General features: G+C 27.0%; 1 protein-coding gene across 1 annotated transcript in view; it reads left to right on the top strand.

The window, feature by feature from the left end:
• Nucleotides 1-27,795, top strand: part of LOC113373343 (chitin synthase chs-2-like) — a 183,211-nt gene that overhangs the window by 89,631 nt on the left and 65,785 nt on the right. The window contains exons 3-6 of the mRNA XM_026613650.1: nucleotides 16,639-16,883; nucleotides 21,711-21,877; nucleotides 23,724-23,850; nucleotides 25,554-25,630. Coding sequence (XP_026469435.1) covers nucleotides 16,639-16,883; nucleotides 21,711-21,877; nucleotides 23,724-23,850; nucleotides 25,554-25,630 — 616 coding nt within the window. The remainder of the gene's footprint in view (nucleotides 1-16,638; nucleotides 16,884-21,710; nucleotides 21,878-23,723; nucleotides 23,851-25,553; nucleotides 25,631-27,795) is intronic.

The following is a 27,795-nucleotide window of genomic DNA, read 5'->3' as shown; positions in this document are numbered from 1 at the left end:
TGATCGCCAAATATTTTTTTTTACTTTTCTTTTATATCTCCGAAACTGCAAGACCTGTCTTACTAAAAAAATCATCAATTCTCAATTTTGTCAATACAATTAAAATGTTTTTGGAATCATTCAAATAGATCTGAAAAACTCGATTTGTTTTTGCTGCTCTGTTTGCTCCGTATCTCCGTAATGCCTGGACCTGCCTTTGACAAAAACTACCCAGGCCATCTCCTTATGAAGAGGAATCGAATGTTTTTTGAACCATTCAAATTGGTTGATCAGAAAATGTTCAGAAACCTTCAAAACGTCGAGAAATGCGAAAGTTTTCATTTTCGAAGTTTGGCCTAGGGTAGCTAACTACCCTACGGAAAGTTATAAAAGTTCAGTTGGTACACATTGGCATTGTTTATTTTATTACAAATTTTATTGCCTAACTTGATGCAAACCTAATAATTTTTTTTTGCTTTACTAAAACTAAACCAAAACGTTTCCGGATATATGTTCGTCGATAGTAATACATGGTCTTTTACAATAATTTTGATTGCTGTCAATGTAGTTGAACCAATTTTTGAATTTAAAACAAAATCTATCAATTTGTTGTTTGGATTCCTTCGTAAAAAAATTTTCTACACATAGACATTGAGCAAAAATGAGAAAACCCATTTTTTATACAGTAGAATTGCAATATTTATACTCCTTGCCTCTTTGCGCAGCGTGCATACAGAATTGAAAAAAATACATATAAATTTGCAGAAAGCAGTTTTTATCACTCTAAATTTTTGTGAATTTAGATTTTTTGTAAGTTTAATCATTTTCTTAACAATTACTACAAAAAATGCCGTCCGAACATCGTCTTTCGTATTACCGGTCGCGGTAGTTAAGAGAGTATACAATTTTTTTTCCAAAAATAAAAATTGGATAAACAAATTAACATTGAAAAATGGATCATACATACATATTAGGAAAAGTCATGAAGTTTGATAACGATTCAATTACGTGTGATATGAAAAAAAGAGTGCGCGTAAGGATCACACGCGATTGAAGTAAAACTTTTAATATTGTATGAGTAGGCAATTAAGATAAAAATAAAAAAAACATCATATTTAAATTTTAAAAATCATTTATTAATAATCACATAACATCAATAACACAGTTTAAAACAACATCGATAGATTAATTGCTATCATATTTCATATATGATATAATAGGTTTGTGATAACTAAAATGAGAGACATAAATTTTGCTTTGTAAACTATGTACATTTCTGGAGAAAACTGCATCAATAGTCGTGCCATATCTTGTGGTTGATTCAAATGGAGAATTATTCATTGTTAAATTAAATTTATTATTTAAAAAATCAATTAATGGTTGAGATTCTTCTGAACGAAAATTGACATTGAAATCTCCAGCAAGAATTAATGGTATCTCGTTGTGATTAGTGTTTAAAAGTTTTGCACCCTCATAAGAAAAATGAAGTAACTGCTGATGAAGAAATTTAATAATATTTGATATGTTTTTATTGGGAGAAATGTAAAGGACGACTATAATCAATGTTTGATTCTGTGTGTGTAATATCACCTACTTGTGTAATTTCATTAGAAATATCCAGTAATATCGTTGGCGCAAGAAACTGCATAGGAGTCGCATTATGAAGAGTATCTGAACATGAATAATAGACATTAGACAGCTACACCACCTGCTCTTGAGTCCGATCGTTTGTATTGAGTAACGCAGTAATAGTTCTGAATATTAATTCGTTCTTCATTATTAATCCAAGTTTCCGAAAATAACAAAACGTACAACGTTGTAGCACTTTATCTTGCAGATCAGGCAAATGAGCTCGTAAACTTTGGCAGTTAAAGGAAAACAATGAAATGTCGTTCAAACTTATTATCTCACTCAATTTTTCTTCTTGTGTTATTAATCTACAAGTTGAAAGTCTTTGGAATTCAGTTTTTAAGTTCATTAATCCTGCTGGCCGTTTTCTTCCATGATAAAATTTTTTGAAATGATGAACAATCCATTAATGCTGGTAACTCGTGATAATGCAACATATAGAAGCTGCTGATTATATGTTTTATTGTATTCATATACAATTTTATCAAAAGTACCACCTTGTGATTTGTGTATTGTGAGTGCACAAGCAGACACTAAAGGAAAATGATTTCTTTTGACAAATATGATTTTATTTCTATTCATTGGAATAGATGAAGATCTCCTGAGAATCGGCACAGCTGTCCTACTAATATTAGGAGTTTGAATATGATGTGCAGCTTTCTTCTTATTTTGTTACCTATCTTACCAGGAAATTCAAACCATAAACGTAGAAGTTCATCATTATCGCCACGTTCTATGTACACTAATTTTCCTACACAACCATTAGCTAAGCCATCACTTACATCAATATTAGTTGTTATAATGTAAAATTTATTCAGAACTAAAATTATTTCATACGGCAAACCCGCGGTATAAATAACCGATTTTTGTGAAACTGCTGACGAATGTATGATTGTTGATCTGTCGCATGGCAACCTACATAAATATCCGTGGCAGTAGATATTATTTTGTCTTCAACTAGATTCAGTATAAATTTATTATATTCCATGACACATTTATTCTCTAAGAAAAGTCTTATTCCATGAGGACATAATACAGTAACCTCTTCTTTTGTAAAAAAACGTGATTCAATTAATGCAAGTTCATATAGGGTTTAGCGCTCGACTTACGCATGACATGACGGGAGTGGATACTCGCGACATCAGCGCTTACGGCGTCGTAGTGTTCAACTACACGTTGGCATTTTCGTTGCATTTGTACGGATTTACACCCGTGTAGCCTAAAGAAATTTTTACACCCATATCGCGCCTAAAGAAGTTTTACTTCAATAATAATCGAAAAATCAAAAACGGTCATTTGACCGGTCCCGGTAGGAATAGTGTTAAAACAAAACCTAAACGTTTCCGGAGCTGAAAAATAGTTCAGAATTAGATTCTGCAATGCAAAAATTCTTGAAATCATTGAAATCCTAGTTCAGTAATTATTGCTTATTATAAATTAAAATCTTAACATGTGCTCTCCTTAAAATTTATATCTAAATATCATTATTATCCCACTCGAAGTCCTCCTGTCTGCCGGATAGCTTTCGCCCGATTTCAAAATAATTCTGCGGCCGGCGGCTGATGATGGATTCGCGCTTGGCTGCACCAGGGGCAAACACATTCGATATATACGATATTGCTTCACATGAAATGAGGAGAATAAATAACATCGATTCTAACAAGACATTGCGAGATTTATTCTCTACTTCGATTGTCATGGTGGTATTCTTTTCATTGTTCGATTGATTCTTTAGAAATGATACATGTCGCACGATTTGATTTGATGTCGGTATATAGCGCGGTGTCATCTGTGTGAATGATGAAAGTAAAATTCGATACTTTGGTTGTCGATAGTCGATAGTTTTTTTAATTCAAACTTTATGTACCCAATATTTTAAATATTGATCAATTTTGTAATTTAAACCAGTATCAGGATAAGTGAATGAGTTAACCCATAATAGGTCTTGTATTCTTATATTTACTGCGAGTGTAGAACATAAACTTTTATTTATATGTCTTACTAAAATTCCATTATCCGAGTAAATCACAATTCCATGTGCGTTTTTCTGTAGAAATCGAAAACAATAATGCTTTCGTAAGGTTGTTACCGTTGCTTGGCATTATTCTCATGGGTTAATGAGACGCATTAAGTCTTCGCACAGTTATGAAATATTGAAATGTTGCCTCTATTTACATAGATTTCTTTGTAAATAAAATCAAGAGTATTACATCAAATTGAAATATTCATATTGTTATATTATATGCAATGTGTCATTTGTCCAAGAATTAAAAACTGGGAAAAAATAGACCTAGAAACATATCAACGAATGAAAAAAATATGTAACGACATTGCGTGTGTCTGTATTCAATATAGAGCGAAAAAGTATGTAAAAAATAATTTTATATATGATATAATAATGCAAACAAATTTTGTTTACCAAAATATTTGATAATAATTTAAATTATTGAAGTTTCGTGCCTATATACACTAGTAAATCTACTGTAGGCGTGCCTTAAGGAAGTATTTTAGGGCCAATTTTATTTTCCATTCATACTTATGATAATTATGCAAAAATCAATAGACTTGTAGATGATACTGTGATTTTTAAATGAATTAAATATGAAAGATACAAAGAAATTTAAAAAAGACATAGACAAAGAGATTAAGAAAAGGCTGCAAGTCATTTGAATTAAATTTTAACCCTATCGACTCGGATGCCGCCGCTCCTGCAACAAAATTCATATAAATCTCGGAATTCGCGAGTGTAAAGTGTTAAACTATGCAAATAAATGGTATATAAAAATTAATGTTGATAAAACAGAGCCTTATATTCTTTACTAAACCAAAAATTAGTGCAATAAAAACATTATTTTTACACATTTTTAATATAATATTCCACTCAAAAACTATAACAAAAAACCATAAATTTCAGAAAAAAGATTTTACAATTAAAGCACAATATACCTAAATGACAATTCTAAATAGTGGTAAAGTTGTTTACATATATTATACAAAATGACGACAATGAACCCTTGTATCACTTAACTAATGATTCACAAATAATATTTTCTTTACCATTGTTTTTTTTCTGCGGTCAATTCTGGTATGACAAGATATTTCGGAGAAACTCGCCAAAATATTTTTTTTGAAGTCAAGTTGTTATTCAACTGCAAAGCCAATGACCTTAGAACATTTCACTCGGATTCACTTAACATAAAAAAAAATTCAGATTTTTTTCATGAAATTTCGATCGCGAATTCAAGCACGTAGGTACAAAAATATACTTATACTGAATAAATAAAATAAAGGAATCGAGAGATATTATGCACATACCCTCTTGACTTCTCGAATTTTCAAATATTTCAAAACACCTATACAAATTGTATTATATGTTTAGTTAACATTACTTGACAATTTTCTTATTTATTTCTCCCAGATTCCTTTCTCGATTTTACGATCCTGCAATCGAAGAATTGCCTTTGTAAAGCCGACAAATGAGCTTTCAAACATTTGTCAAGATTTATCTATAAGTATTAATAAATCATATACAACAATATTTCTGGGTCATGGCTTCTTAAACCGCATATCTTCTTCTTGCAGAAGCTGTAAATATAAATAGTACATTGTTATACTTGGTAGATTGATTATTTGATATTGATGGTGAACTGAATAATAATTATAATGGATTTAAAAATAATTTTATTTTAATTGCAACATTCTAAAATATCCAAAAATTACTCAGAAACAAGAAGACCCCTAAAAATTTTATATCCAAAAATACCTTTACCTTCCAATTCTGATTTTTACATGAGTCGCCCATATGTGAACGAATTAAAATAGTAACTATAAGTTTGTTTTTTGCTCACATAATAAATAATAAAAATTGCATACAATATACATATGAGTATATATATATATATATATATATATATATATATATATATATATATGTGTGTGTATATTATACATATTGTGGCAGTGTCATGGTTGCATTAACAATCAAACTAAGAAAGTGTATAATTGAATGATCATTGACAATGCTTTATTGTTAATGTTGCAATACAAGTATATAATTACTCAGAGTTGTTATAACAAATGCTAAGTGGCATTATAGAGAAAATTGCAGTTGATTCATGAGGCTTTTCCGGAAAACCAAAGAGAAATGCTATGTCTATTCATAAACTTCCTGGTTTTTGTTGGTGGAGTTGTAATTGCTAGCAATTGCAAAATTTTTAAATTAAGACAAACAAAATTCAAATAAGTCAATTTCTATCTATATTATTTCATTAACTAATCCTCCTCTTCTATTGTTTTACTAAAATTTTCCCACATATGGCATTGCATTGTCCTAAGAATTCTTTCATAAGAAATTCTCCACAGATTGCATAAATACTATTTTTTCTCGAATGGAAAAGTTTGCAATTATCAGAAATCAAATCAGGTCAAATCATTTTGCCAGATGCGACACGATTGTAAAATGATTATTTCGAACTGTAATAATAATGGCTTATGGACTAATCTACGAGTTCTACCAATTTAGAAGTTTTTTTTTCTGTGAAATTGTCTTTGTAATTATTGTGGTTATAATGAGACTGACGAGGCGTAATGGTAATTGTCAAATGGTGTAATTTAGGGTTTGGAAATAGTAATAAAATAATTTGTTTACATTAGTAAAAACTAGATAAAATATACTAAAATTTAATGATAATTTCTTTATATACTTAGATAGTCTTTAGTATTTCCATAATTTGCATTATATGAATTTAGGACATTTTTTTACTTTTTTTTTTCAAATAACTTTTAATTTTTGTATAGGAAATTACAATTTGTTTGCATTAATTAAAACTAGATAAGATGTACTAAAATTTAGTGAAAAAAAATTATTATTTTTTTTATTTTTGACAATCAGAAAACTACAACAGTGTAAACCATGAATTACTTAACTTTTTATATAAAATTGGATTAGTATAAATTCATCTTACAACGTAACTTGTGTTAAAATTATTTGACAACATTTTCTGAATTTCAATGTAAACATGGTGTGGAATATACGAAATCATATGAAAATTATTCCACGTTTGGTTTATATTAAAAATACAAAAATCATTGCCCTCCAAAAATATTTAGAGACATGTCTCGAATTGATCGATTAGAAGTAAAAGATTTTTTTAGAAATTTTAGCTATCAGTAAAATATATTCTGTACACAAGATTCAATAAAAAATATATGAAGTCAATAAAAAAATGATAATTTGATTAATTTTTCTTGGCAAAATTTCTAAGATCACAAATAGAAATAATGCCATATCTCGTTACTATAAATTTCGGAATTTGAGACAAAATATATAAATTATATATACACAGGGTGTTCCAGAACTTAAAATCAAACTAAAGTTATGAAAAAAATTTAACGAAAAAAAATTCGTGGAGTTTGAATAGTTTGAGCTGTTAAGTGCTTTCGTCAAATTTGTGGGTCATTTTTTGGTTATTGTAGTTAATTTTTAAAACTTTTGCTTACCTAAACTTTGGATTAGTAACATTTCTAGGACCATAGTTAAAAATACTGTCACAATTTGTTAAACTATAAATTTAAAATTTGCAAAATTGATCGACTTGAAAAAATCTCTTTTAAAGTATCGTAATGTTTTACTTGAAAAATTGGATATATAAAATATTGTTTTTTTAAATTATATTTTCAATTATAGATGTAAAATATATAAAGTAAAAAATGACAATTTATTTAAATTTTCTTGGCTAAATTAGGTCTTGTTAAAAAGTGAGCAACTGTATTTTCTACAAAATTATATTTTTTTAAGAGTATAATGATATTTTATAAGTGACAGCATTTTTTTACTAAATTTTATTTTGTATATAAGCACAGTGATTTATTTGATTTCTTCAGATAAAGAAGCAAAAAATCTTAAATTATGTGTTACAAGAGCATTGTTTAACAGCAGAACATTCCAACTGATTTGGATTTGCACTTACATTGTTACATTTCATTTGTATTTGATAATTCCCAAGTCCAATTCCTGTTTTAAGCCATCAATCGGAATTCTCTCGTACTGTCATTGAAATTTGAAAAGTAGAGTGTGGAAATTGTTCTAAACACGATGTATCAATAACAAAATACCATATCACAATATGCAATAAAAGCCCTTTCTCGTTCTCTCCTCGATCCCTCAGCCCATTATGTCAGCAAATTACACGGAACGCGTTATATTTAAGAGTGCATCATTTATTTAACCATGACATTTGAGAAGTTAAGTTCTTGCATAAATGTACTTTTCTTTATCACGGCATCATCTTCATCGAGGTCGTCAACGTCGACTGCAATATAAAAAAGTGACTGATCTTAAGATCTTAAGACGAAGTGAGATCTAAAGATGATCAATATTATTTATAACTCCTACTAGAAATTAATCACTTTGTCGCCTGCCTTGGATAATTCCTCTGCCAACTCGGTAGAAATTGTATGACATATATTTTACATTGTTGTTTTGTCGAACATGGTGTTGGGCTTCTTGTAATGAACTTGTTGTACATCATTGTGGGTTTAAGTAATTTCTTCATTAACATAAGTAATTGACATTGTCATTAATAAATTTGATGGATATTCAGACATTAGTGGAGAAAATTAACAAGAGAAAAGGTTAGATGTATTATCAATTTTTACATTTATATTCAAGTTTACTGGTTGTATTCAAATTCACAAATTGATATTCAAATATATAAATTTGTGAATTATACAAATCGAGATTTTTGTAAATTTGAGCTAGTTTTTATTAATATAAACAAATTATAATGTCCGGAATGAAAATTAAAATTTATCTGAACAAAAGCAATAAAATGTTTGAAACATCAATATCGAAGTATATATTAGGATTTATACAAAAACCGACATTTCAGAAAACCGGTTTTCGAATTTTAATTTGACTAAAAAACCGGTTTTAACCGGTTTTCGAATTTCATATAGAAAATAAATTTTTGCTCGAAAACTCTGTAAGTTATCCGCAAATTTAGTATAATTTAGAGCAGTATTTGACTGAATTTATTTATTGTTCAATTTTATAGATAGTAAACAAAATTATTTTAATTTTAATTAGTAGAACTAAAAAATAATAGTTTATCTTGATTTAATAACTTAGAAAATAATTATTCGTTATTCATGCACCATTTTTACATATAAGAATGAAAATATTTTTATGATGGTGAAAGGAAAGTTTTCGAATAAATAAAAATAATACATTTTTCAATAAAAAAATGCTTTAAATTAAAAAAAATAAAAAATATATACATTTTGATACAACTTGTTAATATCAATTTTAGTTTTAAAAACAATTAAGCTACACTCGGGTATTTTCTATTCCGAGCAATTTTAATTAATTAATCTGAAACATTCTAATTATTTTTTTGTTTAATAAAATATGTTTTTAAAAAACCAAGAACGCCTATCAAATTGCTACTTAGACGTGTCCTTTGATTACTAACAAAATTTTATGAAATAGAAAATACTCTCGTACTTGCGACCAAATTATGCTTAATTGTTTTTAAAGCCTTATATAATAATTCTAAGTTTTTTGTTCTTTAATTTGTGACTTCTAGGGTTTAAAACTTTTTTTTTTAAGTTTGAGTAGAAAAAGTTACTTTTTCTAGAAGAAGTCACACTAATTTAAATTAATATATACATTGGTATAAAAATCTAAATTAATATATACAAAACCTTTCTGGGAACCATTGTAGACTGATAAGATATCAAATGCTATTGAAACGATTTAATTTCAAGAATCAAAACGCTTTTATCTGTCTTTTATATTTGGATATATTTATCATATTCCATTTATACAGTGAAAACCGACTTTTTTCACTAAAAAACCGAATTCCATAATTTTTGCCAAAAAACCGGCTTTTGAAAACCGACAAACCATAGTATATATAATAGTTTTTGTGTATTTATAAACGTGTATATGTATGTTTGTATAGATGTCATTTCTCTAATTATCTCAAGCCATTTTCACATTATAATTGGTGTTTTCCATACTAATTAGAGCGCCTTTTTAATTACTACAGTTTGTTTGCATGCGAAACGTCGAAATCTGAAAATGTAACTTTCTATTAAGAAACTTCTATTTTGAATATTATTCGCAATTTAGCATACGAATCGTATAATAAAAATATTTTATTCATAATAGAAATGAAACTGAATATAATTTATCGATGGTCAGAAACAAATTATGTATTTTCTAGAGAATAACATTAGTTTCACATTGTAATAGATAGAAAAATACATTTTTAAACTTGATTTGCATATTTGTATGAGGAGTAAAAAAAATAAACCATTGGGTTGCCATCTAGAGAAACATACTAGGTTATGGTTTTCCACAGATAATAAAACAGGCTGTTCTGATCCCTGTTAAAAGAAATTTCTTTTATTATTTTTCTTTGGTGACTTGCAATTTCTTTTACCTCGTAATCGACTGAATAATGGAAAATAAAAGTAACAAAACAAAAAAAAAACAACATTGTTATGGAACAACAAGCGAAAGTTGTTGCGTGCAAATCCGATACAGTTATATATGAATTTTCTTACGAAGTGATCTAGTTACAACAAACATGTTATTGTCGAAGCATTTGGAGCGAATCTTGCGAATAAAGAAACTTTTTTTTATTTGTGAAAATATTTAAATAATAAAATTTTAAGAAAAGCCCACGCACCTCTGGTAATGCAAATTAGGGATAAGTGCACGAACAGAGCAAATTTAAATGAAAATAAAAATAATAAAGGAATGATTGATGATCTTATTATTTAGTGTATCATCAATATATAAATCAGTAGTAATTTCTATGATTAATTATTTTGAAATGATTCGATGAACTAATTAATTAGTCAATCTCTGCTATTTTGCAAAATCTAGTTCTCGTTTCCCAAGACTTTTAACTCGACGTCGTCGCCTAAGAATGATGATGATTTCGAGAAAACTATGTCGAAACATTGAAATGCAACTTTATTTACTGATGTGGTTTATGACGATGCTCTTTGTTCTAATTGCCTTCATTCGTTCATCTTTTATTGTTGAGAATCTTCACTTCAGACTTTGTTCTGATCTAGGTCATTGTGACAATACCCACAGAACCAATCGTCATATTACTCAAAGAACTGTTGAACAATAATATATAGTAGTGATTTATTTCAATTTTTTTTATTATACATTATTCTGCCCTTAGATTAGTGGTTAGAGCTAAGGGATTTGAATTAGAAGTTCCAAGTTCGATTAATGTCTGGGGCAAACTGATAGAAATAAAACTGAATAAAATTTATTGATGGTTAACGAATCTCGTTAACGTATTTTCTAGAGAATAAAATTGGTTTTATATTGTACTAGATACATAAATACAGTTTTTTATTAGATTTGCACGAATATTATTACCTGTGATATGTAACAAATCTGACAATACCCATAGCCGATCGTCATATTACTCAAAGAATTATTCAACAATAATATATAGTAGTGATTTATTTGAAAAAATTTCATTATACATCATTCTGCCCTTAGATTAGCGGTGAGAGTTATGGGATTTGAATCAGAAGTTTCAGGTTTGATGAATGCCTGGGGCAGCCTGATGTCAAGTAGTATGGATTTACACTTGGAAATATAATTAGCAATATTTTAGTTTTATTTGCTAATTAAAATATTATATTTTTGAATAGCAAAAAAGTCATTAGTATTATAATAATTTCAGGGGACGTCCATTAACACTCGATGTTTTTAAGGGAACGGGGGGTTTAATAAAAAATCACAAAATATCACATGGGGAATAAAGGGGTATAGTAAGATATCATAGGTATTTATTTTTTACCGATTTTTTTTTTAAAACCCAAACATTTTCAAAAAAAATATATTTTGTTAATTTGATAGGGTAGGGGGGGGGTTTACTCTGAATATCAAGACAAATACCAAAAGGTGTCAAAAAACCCTTAAAAATCGATTACGTGATTAATAGACGAGTCCTCAGTAACAAAAAATAATCAGTATTAAAGAAATTGTAACAATAAATTTATCACATAGAGATAGGACAACTGTTTGGGGTTGCTATTAAATATGTATTTTATATGTACGCAGGGTATCCCAGAACTCAATGTCAAACCGAAGTCGTGAAAAAAATTTAAACAAAAATATATATTTCGTAGAGTTTAAAAATTATCAGCATTTTTAATTATTTTTTGGGTATTGTGGTCAATTTTTAACGTAAATAACATAAGTAAGATCACAAATAAAAATAATATAATATTTTATTACTATAAATGTCGGAATTTGCGAGTGGAAAAGGTTAAATTGGCCACTTGATCATTTGTTATTAATAATTTTTATTTTATAGAGATTTGAAAAATTGTTTTAATAAATTTACTACATATAGATAAGACAACTGTTTGGGGTTGCTGTTAAATATGTATTTTATATATACGGAGGGTGTCCCAGAACTCAACATCAAACCATGAAAAAAATTAGAAAAAAAAATTTCGTAAAGTTTGAAAATTATGAGCTTTTAAGTGCTTTAGTCAAATTTGTGGATCATTTCTTGGTTATTGTGGTTAATTTTTGCTATTATTTTTGCTCATATAAACTCTGAATCGTAAGTAAAATTTTTTAGAACCACAAATAAAAATATTGTCATAATTTGTTAAACTATAAATTTAAAATATGCAAAATAGATCGACTTTGAATAAATTTACTTAAAAAAATGTACTTTTTCACTTAAAAAATTTAATCTTTTTACTGTTTCTTGCATACTTTTCTTAAATTGGACACGTATTGACTTTAAAAAAACAGACTTTAAACAAAAAACTGCAATGAGATTTTCCTCAGATTTTTCTTAATTTTTCTATCACAAAATTTAGATTCTTTGTTTTGTATAATTTTAAATAGAAAATATAGACTTTAAACAAAAAATTAAATAGAGATTTTACCCAAGTTTTTATCCAAGATTTCTTATCTTGGACTTTATCAAGATTTTTTATTTCAAAGCTTAAGAATCCATATACGTTTTATATAATTCTATTTACAATTTCACAAATACATGCTAATTAAATTTAACTCCAAACCAAAGTAAAAGCGAAAAAGTGACCTACCACAATTTTAAAGAAAACCAAAACCGTTTATTAGACAAGTAAATATTTGACTTTTCATTTGCTTTATTTGACTTCTATATTATTTTTTCTTATTGATATTTTTTTGGATACTGTTTTAGAAAATTTATGATCTCTGGAATTATCTAAAAAATAATAGCTATAACCGTAAATAATATGTAATAATCACCTTCAGTAAAATTTTAGACGTATTATTAAAATTAATAGTAAATACAGTTTTCTTAGATTTAATACGTTTATTGTGTTGAATTATATAAAATACATATTGTTAGTAAATCATAAATATTCTATCTCTACTACTACTAGTTTAGTCTTAAAATAGCTATATAAAATATTCTAATACTTCTATTTAAATATAATGTATAACATCCCAAATTTTGTGTTAAAAAATTAAATTAAATTCCTTAAAAAAATGTACAAACTAATATTATAAAATCAGGTATACAAAATTATTTTTTTACTATTACACAAATCGATTACTTCACCAACCGATTATTATAAAATAATAAACTAATACCAGAAATGTACTTCCATTCCATGTTATCTACTACTACATTTACTATTGCAATAATTATTTTCATCATTATATAATATCGTTCTATATCATTATTATTATTGCATTATTAAATACGAAAATTGTTCATTAGAAAATGCATTCTTCAAGGCGTCCGTTGCCTTTATTGCATTATTATTTTTATTAGCATTTTAGTTGTTGCAAGTCGACTTTGTGATGCAGACGATAAAAAAAATTAAAGTGAAAAATTAAAGTAAATTATTATAAGAAAAATTGAAAATTTTAGTGATTTATTATGATATTAGGGGATAGAGATATTTGTGATAATGGTTGTGTCGAGAGTTCCATCGGTTTATTATAATACTGTATACAGGTAATAAAAGATTCATGTGAAATATATATAGAATTAATAAAATTTTTGCACACCATATGTATTTTAAAATATTGAATTTATAGACTAAAATAGAGACAATTTATTTTATGACCGAACTAAAAATTTAGCAAATACAATTACTATAGAATTAATTTAAACGGAGTATTTGGAAAACTTCTTGACGAAATTTTTGAAACTACTTAACAGATATAATTAATAATGAAAAAATGAAAATCATTCAAAAATAATTAATCTTTTAATTCTATGCACAGTAGAAAGTTTCGACATATAAATTATGCCATGTAATCAAAGTGTTCCATATGAATAATCATAAATTTCGATTTCTTTTAATCACTATGTCAGAGGAAGCTACTTTAATTAATTTCGATCAATCAAGTTTTGTATTGATTAATTTTTAAACCTAATTTGAATCGATTTAAAAGTAGGTAACTAATAGAGAGATAGCTGGTAAAAACAATAATAAAAATAATAGGATATAGAGTATAAAAATTTGTAAGAATTTTATTGAAGTAATTTTGATTTAAAACATTTTCTAGAGTATTTTGGATAAAGTCTAAAGCAAGAAACAAAAAGTATGTTTATTCGAACAAGTTTCCATTATTGCATTTAAAGAGTCAAAAGTTAATTTTTTTGAGAAGAACGTGTCACGATGTTTGTCCTGTATGAACTTCTGAACTACTAAACCGATTTTATTATTTGATTTATTCATTATATACATTTATATCCAAATTGGGTGCAACACTGATATAAATCTTAATTTTTATTAGAGTCAACCAGATCTCAGTCTATTATGCTAATAAATTGTTCCAAAATATCTACATACATAATTATTATTACTGTCGTATTGAGAAAAAAAATTGCTCTGAATTATTTAATTTCTCTCCGCCTTGAATTACAAGTTGACCCTGATGCTGAATTTTTTTTTCAAACTCGTTTTTGGATTTAGGAAAGCGTCTCAGACTCGTATATCACTTATTAAAACTGATTTACTGTATATATAAATATTTAAGCACTTGTTATTTATTACTACAGGTTACTTTGTTATTAGCAAGATTAATTGAGAATCGTGTAGATTATCGGTGTAGTGTGAAAAGGAATAAAATTAGCAATAAATTAATATTGGGTGCATTAAATCATTTGGTGTCATTGTAAATTTAAAATGTAACTCATCCAATATAATATAGGTATAACCATAAAAATTTTACTGTATGTGAGCTTACTTTCCAACTTTTGTCAAAGTTACGAAATAGTATTAATTTGACTATTTAATTTGATATGATAAAATCTGTATTATACAAATTCATAATTAAGCCAATTTTAGGGCGTCTATTGATTACGTGATCATTTTTTAAAGATTTTTGGACCTGGTGATATTTAAAATTACTACCCCTTTCCTAGTACCTAGAATTAATGGTAAAATTTTTGTATATTTTTTGAAAATTTTTATTATTTTTATCTTTCCGTAGGGTAAGTTATAATAATCGCAAAAAATCGAAAATTATTTTTTTTTGCATTTTTTGACGTTTTCAAGATTTCTAAACATTTTGGCATACCTTAGAAAAAATGGATGTGTGTGTATACATATATGTATAGATACAATTTTTCGTCGACGTTTTTGGGAATACCGCTCAACCCATTAAAATTGTTCAAAAAACATTCGATTCCTATTGATAGGAAGATGTGCTGAATAGTTTTTGGCAAAGGCAGGTCTAGCCGTTTCGGGGATCCGGAGCAAAAAGTGCAGAAAATAGAAATCGAGTTTTTTGAGAGAACGGAGCATCCGATTTGAATGATCCAAAAAGCATTCAATTCGTAATTATGGGGTGAAGTTATGTTTAGTTTTTAGCAAAGGCAGGTTAAGTTGTTTTGGAGATGTAGAGCTAAATGTGCAAATGATAGCAGTTTTTGAGAGAACAAAGCATCCGATTTAAATGGTTCAAAAATTTATTTGCTCGTGTTGGCAAAACAATTGCTTTAGAGAGAAAAAAATCAATTAAAATGAAAATTTTGTATGTCGAAAATAGTTCATATTTTTTAATATTAATTCTTGCTAAAGTTCTAAAGCTCACTTACATACTTTAAATAAATAATTTTAACTTTGCAATTCAGTTATATAATTCTTATAAATATTAGACAATGTCCTTGATTTTAAATTCTTTTGATTAAAATTTATTTACTTTTCTGTAAACATTATACATCACACAGTATTTATAATAATTTATTTGAAAACATTTAATCTTCCTCGAACATTTCATTAAGGTACGGGAAGTTCCAGCAATTTGCCTTAAGGCACGATGCCATGCACCACTATTTTATTTTCTGTTTTGTAAACATATATAAACGTCATTGTCTAATTTATAAGCTTTTATATTTTGTGTATAAAATATGAATAGTGAAAGTTATAGCACTTTTGAAAAATAATAAAATCGGTATAATAATCTATTTGAAAACATTTAATGTTCTTCGAACATTTCATTAAGGTACTGGAAGTTCCAGCAATTTGCCTTAAGGCATGATGCCATGCACCACTAGTTTATTTACTTGTTTGTAAACTTATATAAACGTAATGGTCTAATTTATAAGCTCTTATATTTTGTGCATAAAATATGAATAGTAAAAGTTATAGCACTTTTGAAAAATAATAAAATCGGTATAATAATCTATTTGAAAACATTTAATATTCCTCGAATATTTCATTACGGTACGGGAAGTTCCAGCAATTTGTCTTAAGACATAATGCCATACACCACTAGTTTTTTATTTTAGTTGAAAAATAAATACCCGTGATATCCCACTAGACATCGAAAGCCCCTTGTGATATTTTGTGAATTTGTCTCTAACACCTCTCCTATTTAAATAGTGATTAATAAACGGCTCCTTAAATATTAAGGTTTTTATTCAATAATGCTAATAGTTGTAAATCTTCAAAACAACTATATTTATATTTCATTTAATTTTTTTTCTATTTTTTTCTATTTTTTTTCTATTTTTTCAGCCAAAGAACGGTTTCCGAGACCAAAGGATGGGACGTCTTTCGGAACCCTCCGTCGAAGGCGGACAGCGGGTCAATGGCAAACCAGGCCTGTCTCGAAATCAGTGTGAAAATTTTGAAAATTGTAGCATATCTGGTCACATTTGTAATAGTCCTCGTGTCTGGGGTCATAGCCAAAGGCAGCCTTTTATTTATGACCTCACAGCTGAGGAGGGATCGGAAAATCGAATACTGTAATAAGGACATGGGTAAGGAAAAAATTATAAATAATATTATATAAATATATATATATATATATATATTGTAAAGTTCGTTTAAAATTATATGCTAAAGATCACTTGTTAATCACGAGCTATATGTTATATAGTGAATAACGCAATAATGCAAAATATAAATAAATAATCACTAAATCGTGATTGAAAGTTTACTGTGCTAAAAGTGATACGATGGTTCACACATGTATATATATTTTGCAATGTTTATGGAAATTATTACTATTAACATTATTTATATTATTAGATATAACAATGATTGATGTTACTTTATGTGTCAACAATATTCAAAAAAATTGGATTAAGCGTTAACCTAATATTCAAGTGTCGATTTTCATATTTTTACATTCTACAGATTTACAGAATATTTTTTTATTATATTTGTTAGGAATATAATAAAAATTTTTATTATCTAATTTTTATAAAAATATTTATATTATTTTTTTTATTATTTTATGTATAATTTTTATAAAAACATTTTTATTATTTAATTTATATTAAAAATTTATTTAATTACTTTATTTTCAATATTAAATTTATACAATTATTTATTTATGTTACTTTTATCATATAAAGGAAGGCAAAACTATCTTTATTTATGTCATAACTATTTTAAGATACAAAATTTATACAGAATTCTCTATTTAATATTATAAACCACATTTTGGACAACTTTAATCTTATATATAAAAATGGATCGCAAAATGTGTTGGTAAGCGCATAACTCAACAACGCCTGGACCAATTTGGCCAATTCTTTTTCTAAAATGTTCGTTGAAGTCCGAAGATGGTTGTTACGGCGAGAAAAAAACGAATAATTGCCGGGAAAACCCTAAAAACAGCCCTTTTCTTCTTTAATCGAGTAGGCAATGCAATTTGTAAAAAAAACAAAGATCTATGTCATGACATTTTGTGTAGTTTTTGATAATCTAATTTTGAATATATTTATATAAACATAGAAATATCTTTCTATTAATCAAGTTATATTGGTAGCCAAAAACATTAAATTAAATTTCAAAATTCAAGAACAAATTAGAGGCGAATCAGTTGATTCGGCAACTAACCAAGACGATCCACCGGAGTTTTTAAACTCGCTGGATTTGCTAGGATTGTCACCTCACAATCTTCAATTAAATGTTGGATCGGCAATTATAATGTTGCGAAATATCGACAAACTATATTCAAAGGATAGTATAAAGCAGAAGATGTTCTCGCATCATGCATCCCAATGCGTTTCCAGTGCGTTTATGGTATCATTAAGTGTTTGTGGTATTAATTTAGAAAACCCATGTTTCGCACATGGAAAATTGTATGTTGTTTATTCCCGTATTGGAAAACCGTCAGATTTGTTTGTCTATGCGCCAGGTAATCAAACAAAAAACATTGTTTATCACAAAGCACTACAATGAAAATTGAACTGATTTTTGAATTATGATTTACATAATTAAAATTACTTACTTTTAAATGCTTATAGTGTTTTATTTAATTATTTTTAATTCACACCGAATTATTACCAGGGTGACGATTCTGTTGAGGATAATTTTTTGCAAAGAATAGAAAAAGAAAAGGACGAAGTCTGTCGGGCCGGCTAGTTTATTATAAAAATAAAAAAAATATCCAGTCTTTTCTAATAATATTATAATTTTTTTTTATTAAATTTTTATTTGAATTATTATTTTTATCACTATTTTTGCTAGAAATTCACATTTTCGTTCTAACATTTTTAGGCTAAAAATAATAAACTAGACAATTTATATATTTTTTATTAAACATTTATTTAATTTAAAAAAAATATTTACTATTGATAAGCTAATAATTGATTTACATTCCTGTTTTTTTTTTAAATTACAAAATTGTATTTTTATGACTAGATTTTTGAAAATATTAGCGATTGACTCTCTTTTATGCAATTAAAATCTTGTTGATTTATGATATAAAAAAAATAAAAAAAATATTCACTCCTATAAAATTAGTGTGGATCATATTTATAAAAATGTAAAGATAAAAAAAAAATACTATGGAGTTTTAATAGAAACGAATATAAATATTTCAAATTAAGTTCTATGTAAGGTTGCTGAAAAGGTTTTTTTTTTTCAAAATTTTTGCTCATTTATTTAAATAATCGTAATGTACGACAAGGTATAACTAAAAAAATCAATATTTGCAATAAAGTAATTAATCAAATATTTTTTGTTTAAATAATAATTATTTTAACATCAATAATAAAACATTTTACATTCGCTTACGCGCCTCTGAATTTATTGTTTAACATATAAAATATTTGTGCCAATAAAAAAGATGTAAATATATAATTATTAAAAAAAATTAATAATTAATATATAATATAAACATTTTATTATTTAAGTAAATTTTGCCTAATTAGTTGTTTCTGGTTTAATATTTTCTCATATAAAAACTAAATTCATAAATACCTATAAAATTGTGAAGTACTATATATAATGATGTATTTTATGGTATCGAAATTACCAATAATTTTCTTAATGTTATTTTTATATGAATAAAATGATTTAAGTTTGACTATTTGTTCGAAAGTAAAAGTTATGACTAGAAATGTGAGTTGAAAATAACTTGACATTGATTCATTCCTCATTTAATGACATCACATTTATTATTCTTGTAATTAATTTAAAATAAATATGACCTTTGCACATACACATATGCACAAAAAATCCAATTAATTTTTAGTAAATATTATAAATAAAAGTATTCAATAACTTACTTGAAGTAACAATTTCGGTTAATTTAACGTCGTTTGTCTGATTAATTACTTTATCTTCAAGATTTTAAGTCAAAGATTGGGTAAAGATATATCTGGATTATTTTCAATATTATTTTAAGTATTTAATAATAATATTACAAATAGCTTTAAATAAACTGACTTAATTAATAGAATTTTATACTAAAATTACTTTAATGATAAATTATATTAATTTACATTATTGAAATTGTTTTTTAATTAAAAGTATTTTACCTCTGACCAGAAACATTGTTCTAAAATATTTACAAGATCATTTGTTTTAAAAATAATTTTAGAGTGTTTAGATACCTTTAGAGTATTATTTTATTTTACAAATTCATCAAAAATACTATAAATGTTAAACAGTTAAAAAATTAAATTAGTATAAATAAAATAAAATTGATTATGCGGGTTTGTGTTCGATCATCGATTTGCGCGTCGAAATCTTTCAAAAATTAGTAAGAATCACGTTTTTCAATTGTAATTTCTGGAAGCCAAAAGTTATTGAGGTCGATATGATTTTAGAAAATGTCAAAGATTATTCAATTCTTGATAAATTTTCTTAATACCTTACATATATTCTGCAACTAGTTCAAAAGTTTTGAGTGGAAACGTAAAAATATACTTTACTAGTTAGTACATTATTATACAAACTTATTAGTACTGAAAATATTAATAAAAAAAATAAAATTATTATATAAATTATACAATAATATACTATATTTTCTCTAGTAAGTACACAAGGAAAAATATTTATTTTTTTCTCTATAATGCATTTTTAAGTAAATCAATTTGCACCAGTCTAATAATACAATTTTTGCATACGAGTAAATAATATTCTGTATCCATAAATACATCATTCTACATTTCATTTACAAAGTGTACTTTACAATTCAATATTTATTCTACCCCATGTGGTTTTAAATGTACCTGTCGACTGGGAACAAAGTTTCCGTCGTGTTATTTCTATATTTCCGCAATTTCTTGATATTGTAACTGTCCTTTAGTGCAAAAGTTAAAGGAAAATACTGTATGTAACATTGATAGAAACATAATCGTAAATTTCTAAGTCAAAAATGTAAAACAGACATAACTATACGTAGGAAGAAGATGCTTGGTTTCATGTTTTAATGGCCGGCAGCAAATAAAACAGGTACTTTAAAATTAAAATGAAAGCTAGGAGAAAAATAGTAGAAATTATCGTGATAAAATAGAATAATTATTAAAATTTATGCTTAAGAATATAGATATGTAAATTGGATGTTTTTTGCGAAAAAAGTGAAATGTTATAATGATCAAAACAAACGCACAGGTCTTTAAAATTTTATTGCAATGCGTGAAACTGCTAGAAAATTTTTAATAATATGTACAAGCAAAGATATGACACAACTTTTATTTGTTTGTTTTGATGTGTTTGATGTAGTTTTGTTGTAACATAGAGTTAAATTGGACCTTAGTGCCGCACCATATCCTCCTATTAATACAGCCTAATTATATTTTATATATATCCTTACGCTTCGAGCAAATGTTTCAGATTATCATTTTAATATTTCCCCAGCTCTCCATTTATTTCTCAGTTCAGATATGAAATATATTTCTGTATTCTAGTCTGTTTCTCAACGTGGCCGAGTCAAAGGTCAACTCTCAGGCAAATGGTCGTTTAATATTTTATTGGACACTCGGCGATTTAGGTCCTGTATATAAATTTTGCTTCTGCAGGGTTCATGTAAAAATAAAAGTTGAGAAAAACACGTTAATGTGTAATCCTTCGAACATGACTACGGTATTTTACGATACGAACGGCAACTTTATTGCGATGATAGCAGCAGTTTTATATGGGCGCGATAAAAATTGTATTTATTGGCGTTGCATTTATAAAACTTGAAGGATTGAGCATTTTGATAAAAAAAATTATAAAAACATACGTTGAATACAGCTTCTTTGCAGCCAGATATATATTACGCCTCTTTACTGAAAGATACACAATACTTTTTTTTTCATATATCTTACGCTCTATTATTATGTTTTTTTTTTTCCTATTTCCAGTTAGGGACAAACAATATGTGACAACTTTGCCTGAAGAAGAGCGAATCGCATGGATGTGGGTGCTCTTGTTTGCATTTGCTGTCCCAGAAATGGGAACACTCATCAGATCTGCAAGAATTTGCTACTTCAAAGTCTTCAAGAAACCATCTTCTACTGAATTCTTCATGGTGAGATAAAGCAATTTTAAATATCTTGCAATTTTGTACTTTGAGGCATCATTTTAAAGTGTATCAGTAGACAAATTAAATCTCAATTATAATTTTACTTTCATTTGCAATTGTAAGTAATATTACGTAATAGTGTTAGATATCGTATTCGAATAAGATATATTCTAATTCAAGAAATGACAATAACCCATATATCTGCAAAAGAGAAGTGTTGTAACATGTTGTGTACCAGCTTATAAATTTAAACGGCGCCTTAATATGTAGATAATAGACGATTACATAATTTCATGTCCCTCTCGATCGGACCCTATTGTCTTTTATCTGGCTAACAATAGCACCTTTTCACGAATAATACTTTTAGAGAAAACCGGGGTAATAAATACTTATCTATAATATATAATACTAAATAATCCATAATACTAAAGCATTACAACTACGAATTATTCATTATTTTAATATCAAAGTGTATATAACAGTTGTTACTAGATTTTAGTACATTTTTAACTTCCCGTAGGGTAAGTTATTATAATGGGCCGAAAATCGTAATTGAAAATGTTTACATTTCTCGACGTTTTGAAGGTTTCTGAACGTTTTGGCATACTTCAGAAAAAATGGATGTGTGTGTGTGTATGTGTGTGTGTGTATATATGTATGTATGGATACAAATTTCCAGTCACGTTTTCGGGCGGATCAACCGATTTGAATGGTTCAAAAAACATTCGATTCCTATTGATAGGGAAAAGAGCTGATTAGTTTTTGGCAAAGGCAGGTCCAGCCGTTTCGGAGATACGGAGCAACGAGTGCAGAAAATAGAAATCGACTTTTTGAGAGAACGGAATATCCGATTTCAATGATCTAAAAAACATTCAATTAGTAATGATTGGGAGAAGTGTTTATTAGTTTTTGGCAAAGGCAGGCCCAGCGATTTCGAAGTTACGGAGCTAAATATGTAAAAAATGGCAGTTTTTGAAAGAACTAAGTGTTCGATTTAAATGATTCAAAAAACTTTCTGCTTGTCTTAAGAAAATTATTGATTTTGGAAAAAAAAATTGTATAATTTTTTTTTTTTTTGTATTTTTTTTGTATATCGAAAATAATTACAATAATGTTACAATATTTATAATAATCTATTTGAAAACATTCAGTATTCCTCGAACATTTTGTTAAGGTACGGAAAGTTCCAGCAATTTGCCTTAAGACACGATGCCATACACCCCACTAGTTTTATCTTGTTTTTGATAATGTAAATAAATTAGAAAATGCGGAATAAAATTTTCGAGTTATTTGACAAAATGTAGAAAAATGTTCAAAAATTAAATATTGCTAATTAGGAAAATACTCAAGTGCGCATTTCAATTGCGAATTATTCAAAATTTTAATATACAAGTAGAAATAAAAGTTTTTACTATATTTTAGTAAATTTTTTATGTAGTTTCCACCAATGCAAACAAATTATAATGCCCAGAATAAATTTTCCAAATTATTTGACAAAACGTAGAAAAATGTCATAAAATCAAATATTGCTAATTAGAAAAGTACACAAGTTCGCATTTCAGTTTAAAATAGCTATAATTGCCACTTTGCCAAAATTAATTTAGGCAAAACTTGTGTATTTCTTCTAATAGCTAAATTGTCTATTAAGTAAGCTTTTTCATATAACATTTAGTATGTGTATTAATATGATTTTTTCCCCCGATCTCCCATGTCTTTCTGTATTAATTCAATCTCGATCTACATCCATCAATGGCGATCAGCCTCTCTTATGTTTCGCAGCGGTCGCCAAAACAATATATCATTGTGATTTATGCATTACGAGGCAATAAACATATTTTCAATTATGTTGCAGGCGTTCTTCATGGAGACAATGCACACAATAGGCTTGGCCTTATTTATTTACGTTATCTTGCCGGAGTTGGACGTTGTCAAAGGTGCCATGTTAACGAATTGCATGTGCTTCGTGCCCGGCGTCTTTGGTAAGTTTTATTTGGTCTGTTTTATTTTGGGAGAAGATATATGGAGGAATTTTGTCTAATGTGTCCGATTTATAAACGATAGGGTTGAGGACAGGGTTTGGAAATAGTTTTGTAAGGAAATTGATACAGTATTTTGAAGCAAGCGAGCAAACGGTTTTCTTACGTGGCGCTTGAGTACGAAAAGGGTGTATTCTAGTCAAGAGGCAACTTTGTAATTTTTGAAAAAAATGTACTATCTATTTTTCATGTTATTAACTAATGTTTTGAGAAAGATATTTAAAATTGAAAACAGTCAAAAAAATTTAATTCCTACAGGTGATGAAGTGGAAGGTCACGTGACCATACACCTAATTTTCGCCCTCAAAATAATCTTAATATTTTTTTTTATTATTATTATTTTAATAAACTAAGGACAAGTAAAATTTTTGTTTTGCTTGGCTTAAACTGTCTTAACATTTTTTTGTACAATTTTTTTGATATTTTTAATTTTTTTAATAGTAAAAATTGGATTTTGAGGATGAATTATAGTTTATATTAAACTGAGATTTATTTAAAAAAATTAGTTAAAATATGAAGTAAATCGTTACAGTAGAAGTTGAGAAATCATGGGTATCGTATCAAAAAATACTGTTTCGAGAATAATTCCTTTGAAATTTCGTAAAACAGAGGAGTATTATTTTTTAAAAATAGTAATAGTGAATAGTATTAGTGAAGAGAAGTCTATAAAAAAGACTCTCTAAAAATTTAAAGTAAATCGGTTCAGTAAAAATTGAGAAATCGTGGGTGTCATATTGAATAAGATAGTTTCGAGAAAATTCCGCTGAAACAGAGGATTATTATTTTCTAAAAATAGTAAAAATTGGAATTGTGGGTTTAGTCTAGGTCATACTGAAGAGAAATCTCTAAAGAAGAGTCTTTAAAAAATTCAAATAAATCGGTTCAGTAGAAGTTGAGAAATCGTAGGTATCGTATCGAAAAAGACAGTTTCGAGAAAAACTCGTCTAACATTTTCCTAAAGAGAGAATTAATATTGTGATCTAACAGCTTTATCTCCTAAAATAACGTTAATTTTAAAAAACCCTCTTCTATATATATTTTTAAAGAGTTACACTTAAACAATAAAAAAAAAGATTTCTTGAAATATCTATACTAGAACATATAAAAATGTTCTTATCTTTAAATTATAAGAAATATTAGTTTTGGATAAAATATTATTTTTTTTTGAAATATTTGATATATCTTCTCATGTTTTTAATAAATTTAAAAAATGTATAGAAAAATAAGATGTTAATTAAAAATTAAATACCATCGTTTTGTTTATTCAAGTATAGTGCAGATATGTACTTTTTATAATTAAGAAATAATAAAATACTAATTAAAAATACCAATTCATACTGGTGGTAAAAGTGTGTTTTATTTTAAATAAGTATGGAATATACATTTATGGAATCTCTCTATAAAAAGACATCAACTTTCTGGACTTGGTTCAAAACAATTAGACTCATTTACATAATATATTAATTAATACAATTTATCACCATTCTCAAAAAATGAGAACCAAAACTAACTATAAGCTTTTGTTTTATAGGTATATTCATAAGTATAGATATTGATTTTATATAGCAAGTAACGTTTCAAAAACACAAATTCCTCACGTTGATAACTTTTTTAAGTATTTTTATATATAATTTAAATTATTTTAGGTTTACTATCCCGAGGCAGTAAAGAATCTAAAAGGGCTGTTAAAGTAATCGTCGATCTTGTTGCAATTGCAGCTCAGGTAAGAAGAACTATTAAATAATACTATATATATAAATATATATATATATATATATATATATGTATATATATATATATATATATACATATATAATATTTATAATATTTGTCAATTTTTGTAGTTCAGCCAATTTTTTAGGATAAGAATGGACACTTTCAATTTTCGCAAGCCATTTTTAACCATCATATAGCAAAAACTGATTTCAAGTTATTGATTTGTATTATTTTGTACAGATTTTATTTTTAAGATGTTTTTTTTTCATTTTTAACATATCTCATTTTAAAATTAAATTTTTGAGAATATTTTTTCACGTAATATTTATAAGTATTTTCTTTTTCCGCGACTTTCCGGGCTTTGTGCATTTAACCTGATTTGGCACGTCGTTCCAGGTTGACGGCAAACGCGCTATTACACATTTGCCGGACTTTGTAAAACCAAATTTTTTAAAAACTAGCAAGAAATTAACAGGATTATTTTTGTACTTATTATTGTTTATCCTTTGATGAATAATAAAGAATAAAGGCTAATATTTTGAATCATTTGATACACTTGTATGTATAATAAATAGTGCGAAGTTACTTAGTGTACATATATCAACTTTGACTCATTAAGTATAAAGTCTTGTATAGATATTAAATTCAGTACAATGTTGTCCATAATCAACTTTAGTAAGTAATATTGCTTTAAATGGGTACAAATTTTATAAAAAAAATTCTAGTTAAAATAAATATTGACAATGGGATAAATATTGCTTTTAAAAAAATCCGGAACTATAATAATTTGAGACTGTTATTGGCATTATATTTGAAAAGCTCGTGTTTTACTTAGGACAATCATAAAAATCGTTAATATTACGTCGTAAAAATATATTTAGCATGTCATGCATCTAGTATATATTATTAATTTTGTTAGTAATTTTATTAGCTCAGAGTTCAGTTTAAAAACAAAAATCAGACCATACAATTTAACATATTCAAGTATGAAAATTGGACACTGTGATATTGGAAACTTATTAGTTTCGGGTGGTCTTTTTACAATTTGTGTTATGTATATGTATATGTATTTAATTCAACACATATTTCATATTATCTGTAGGTTTATCACACGTGATATTATATTATATTATGAAATTGTAACGCTCCAATTACATTACAAGACATTCGCATTGCGTTCAGAAAGTGTCTACGCCTTGTCGTTGATAATAGACAGACAGCTAGTAAAAAATTTCAAAATTTAACAAAATTCAATTAACAACCCTTCAAATCCATTAAATATAAATATTTAATAATTTATCAAAAATAAAAAAAGACTGTCTTGTAACCATGCAAATACCATGCAAAGCACTCTTGTTGCAGAAGACATAGGACCAATTATTATTAGTTCGTCGTTAGTATTGTCGCCAAATTTAATTACCACTAAATTTCTATCGGTTTCATTGTTATGCTACATAATTTATATTTGCATAGCATTGTCATCATTACATCTATCATATATGATCATTTATTAAACAAACTTAATATATTGTAATCACTTTGAATGAATGAAGTTTTCACGTTGAAAATCATTAAGGGGCACAACTAGTGTAACCGCCTAAAAAGGTGAATTTTGGGAATTTATATTAAAAAAACTACTTTATCAATCTGTTCTGAATTTTGGGAATATATTTATACATGTTTTAAGAATACAGAGTAATAATTTTAAAGAAAAAAATTAAATATTTTTTAAGTTATCGTCGATCTCCAACAGCACGACAAAAAAAGGCCCTTCACTGCTGCAGTGATTCCGGCCTTCTACGTGGATGAAATTTGAAAAAAAAATCTCGTTAAACTAGATAATATTGTCTGTAAAATGAACTATGATAGAGAAAAAAAATCAAAAATTGATAAAATGACGGCGTTTTTTAAAAAAAAAGTCGAATTTTACCCAAAATTTTGGTCGTTTTTGGACTGCCAAATTTGATTTTTGATCCGATCAAAAATCGATAGTTCATTTTACGGAGAACTATATATAAAACATGTAAAAAAATTGATAGTGATCGAATCATTTGTTTTTGAGTAATCGCTGCAGCAAATTTGGAAAATGCTGTTTCGAGAAAAACGCGTTTAAAGATTAAATAATCGTTATACTTTATATATATATACTCTTTAAATGGCTGTTATTCAATA

This window comes from Ctenocephalides felis, unplaced genomic scaffold (assembly GCF_003426905.1).
Source record: "Ctenocephalides felis isolate EL2017-DRISC unplaced genomic scaffold, ASM342690v1 CF-g0.4_SCAFFOLD_01604, whole genome shotgun sequence".
In the NCBI taxonomy this organism is placed as follows: Eukaryota; Metazoa; Arthropoda; class Insecta; order Siphonaptera; family Pulicidae; genus Ctenocephalides; species Ctenocephalides felis.
The sequence above is the reverse complement of the archived record's forward strand: the minus strand, read 5'-3'. Positions and strand labels throughout refer to the sequence as shown.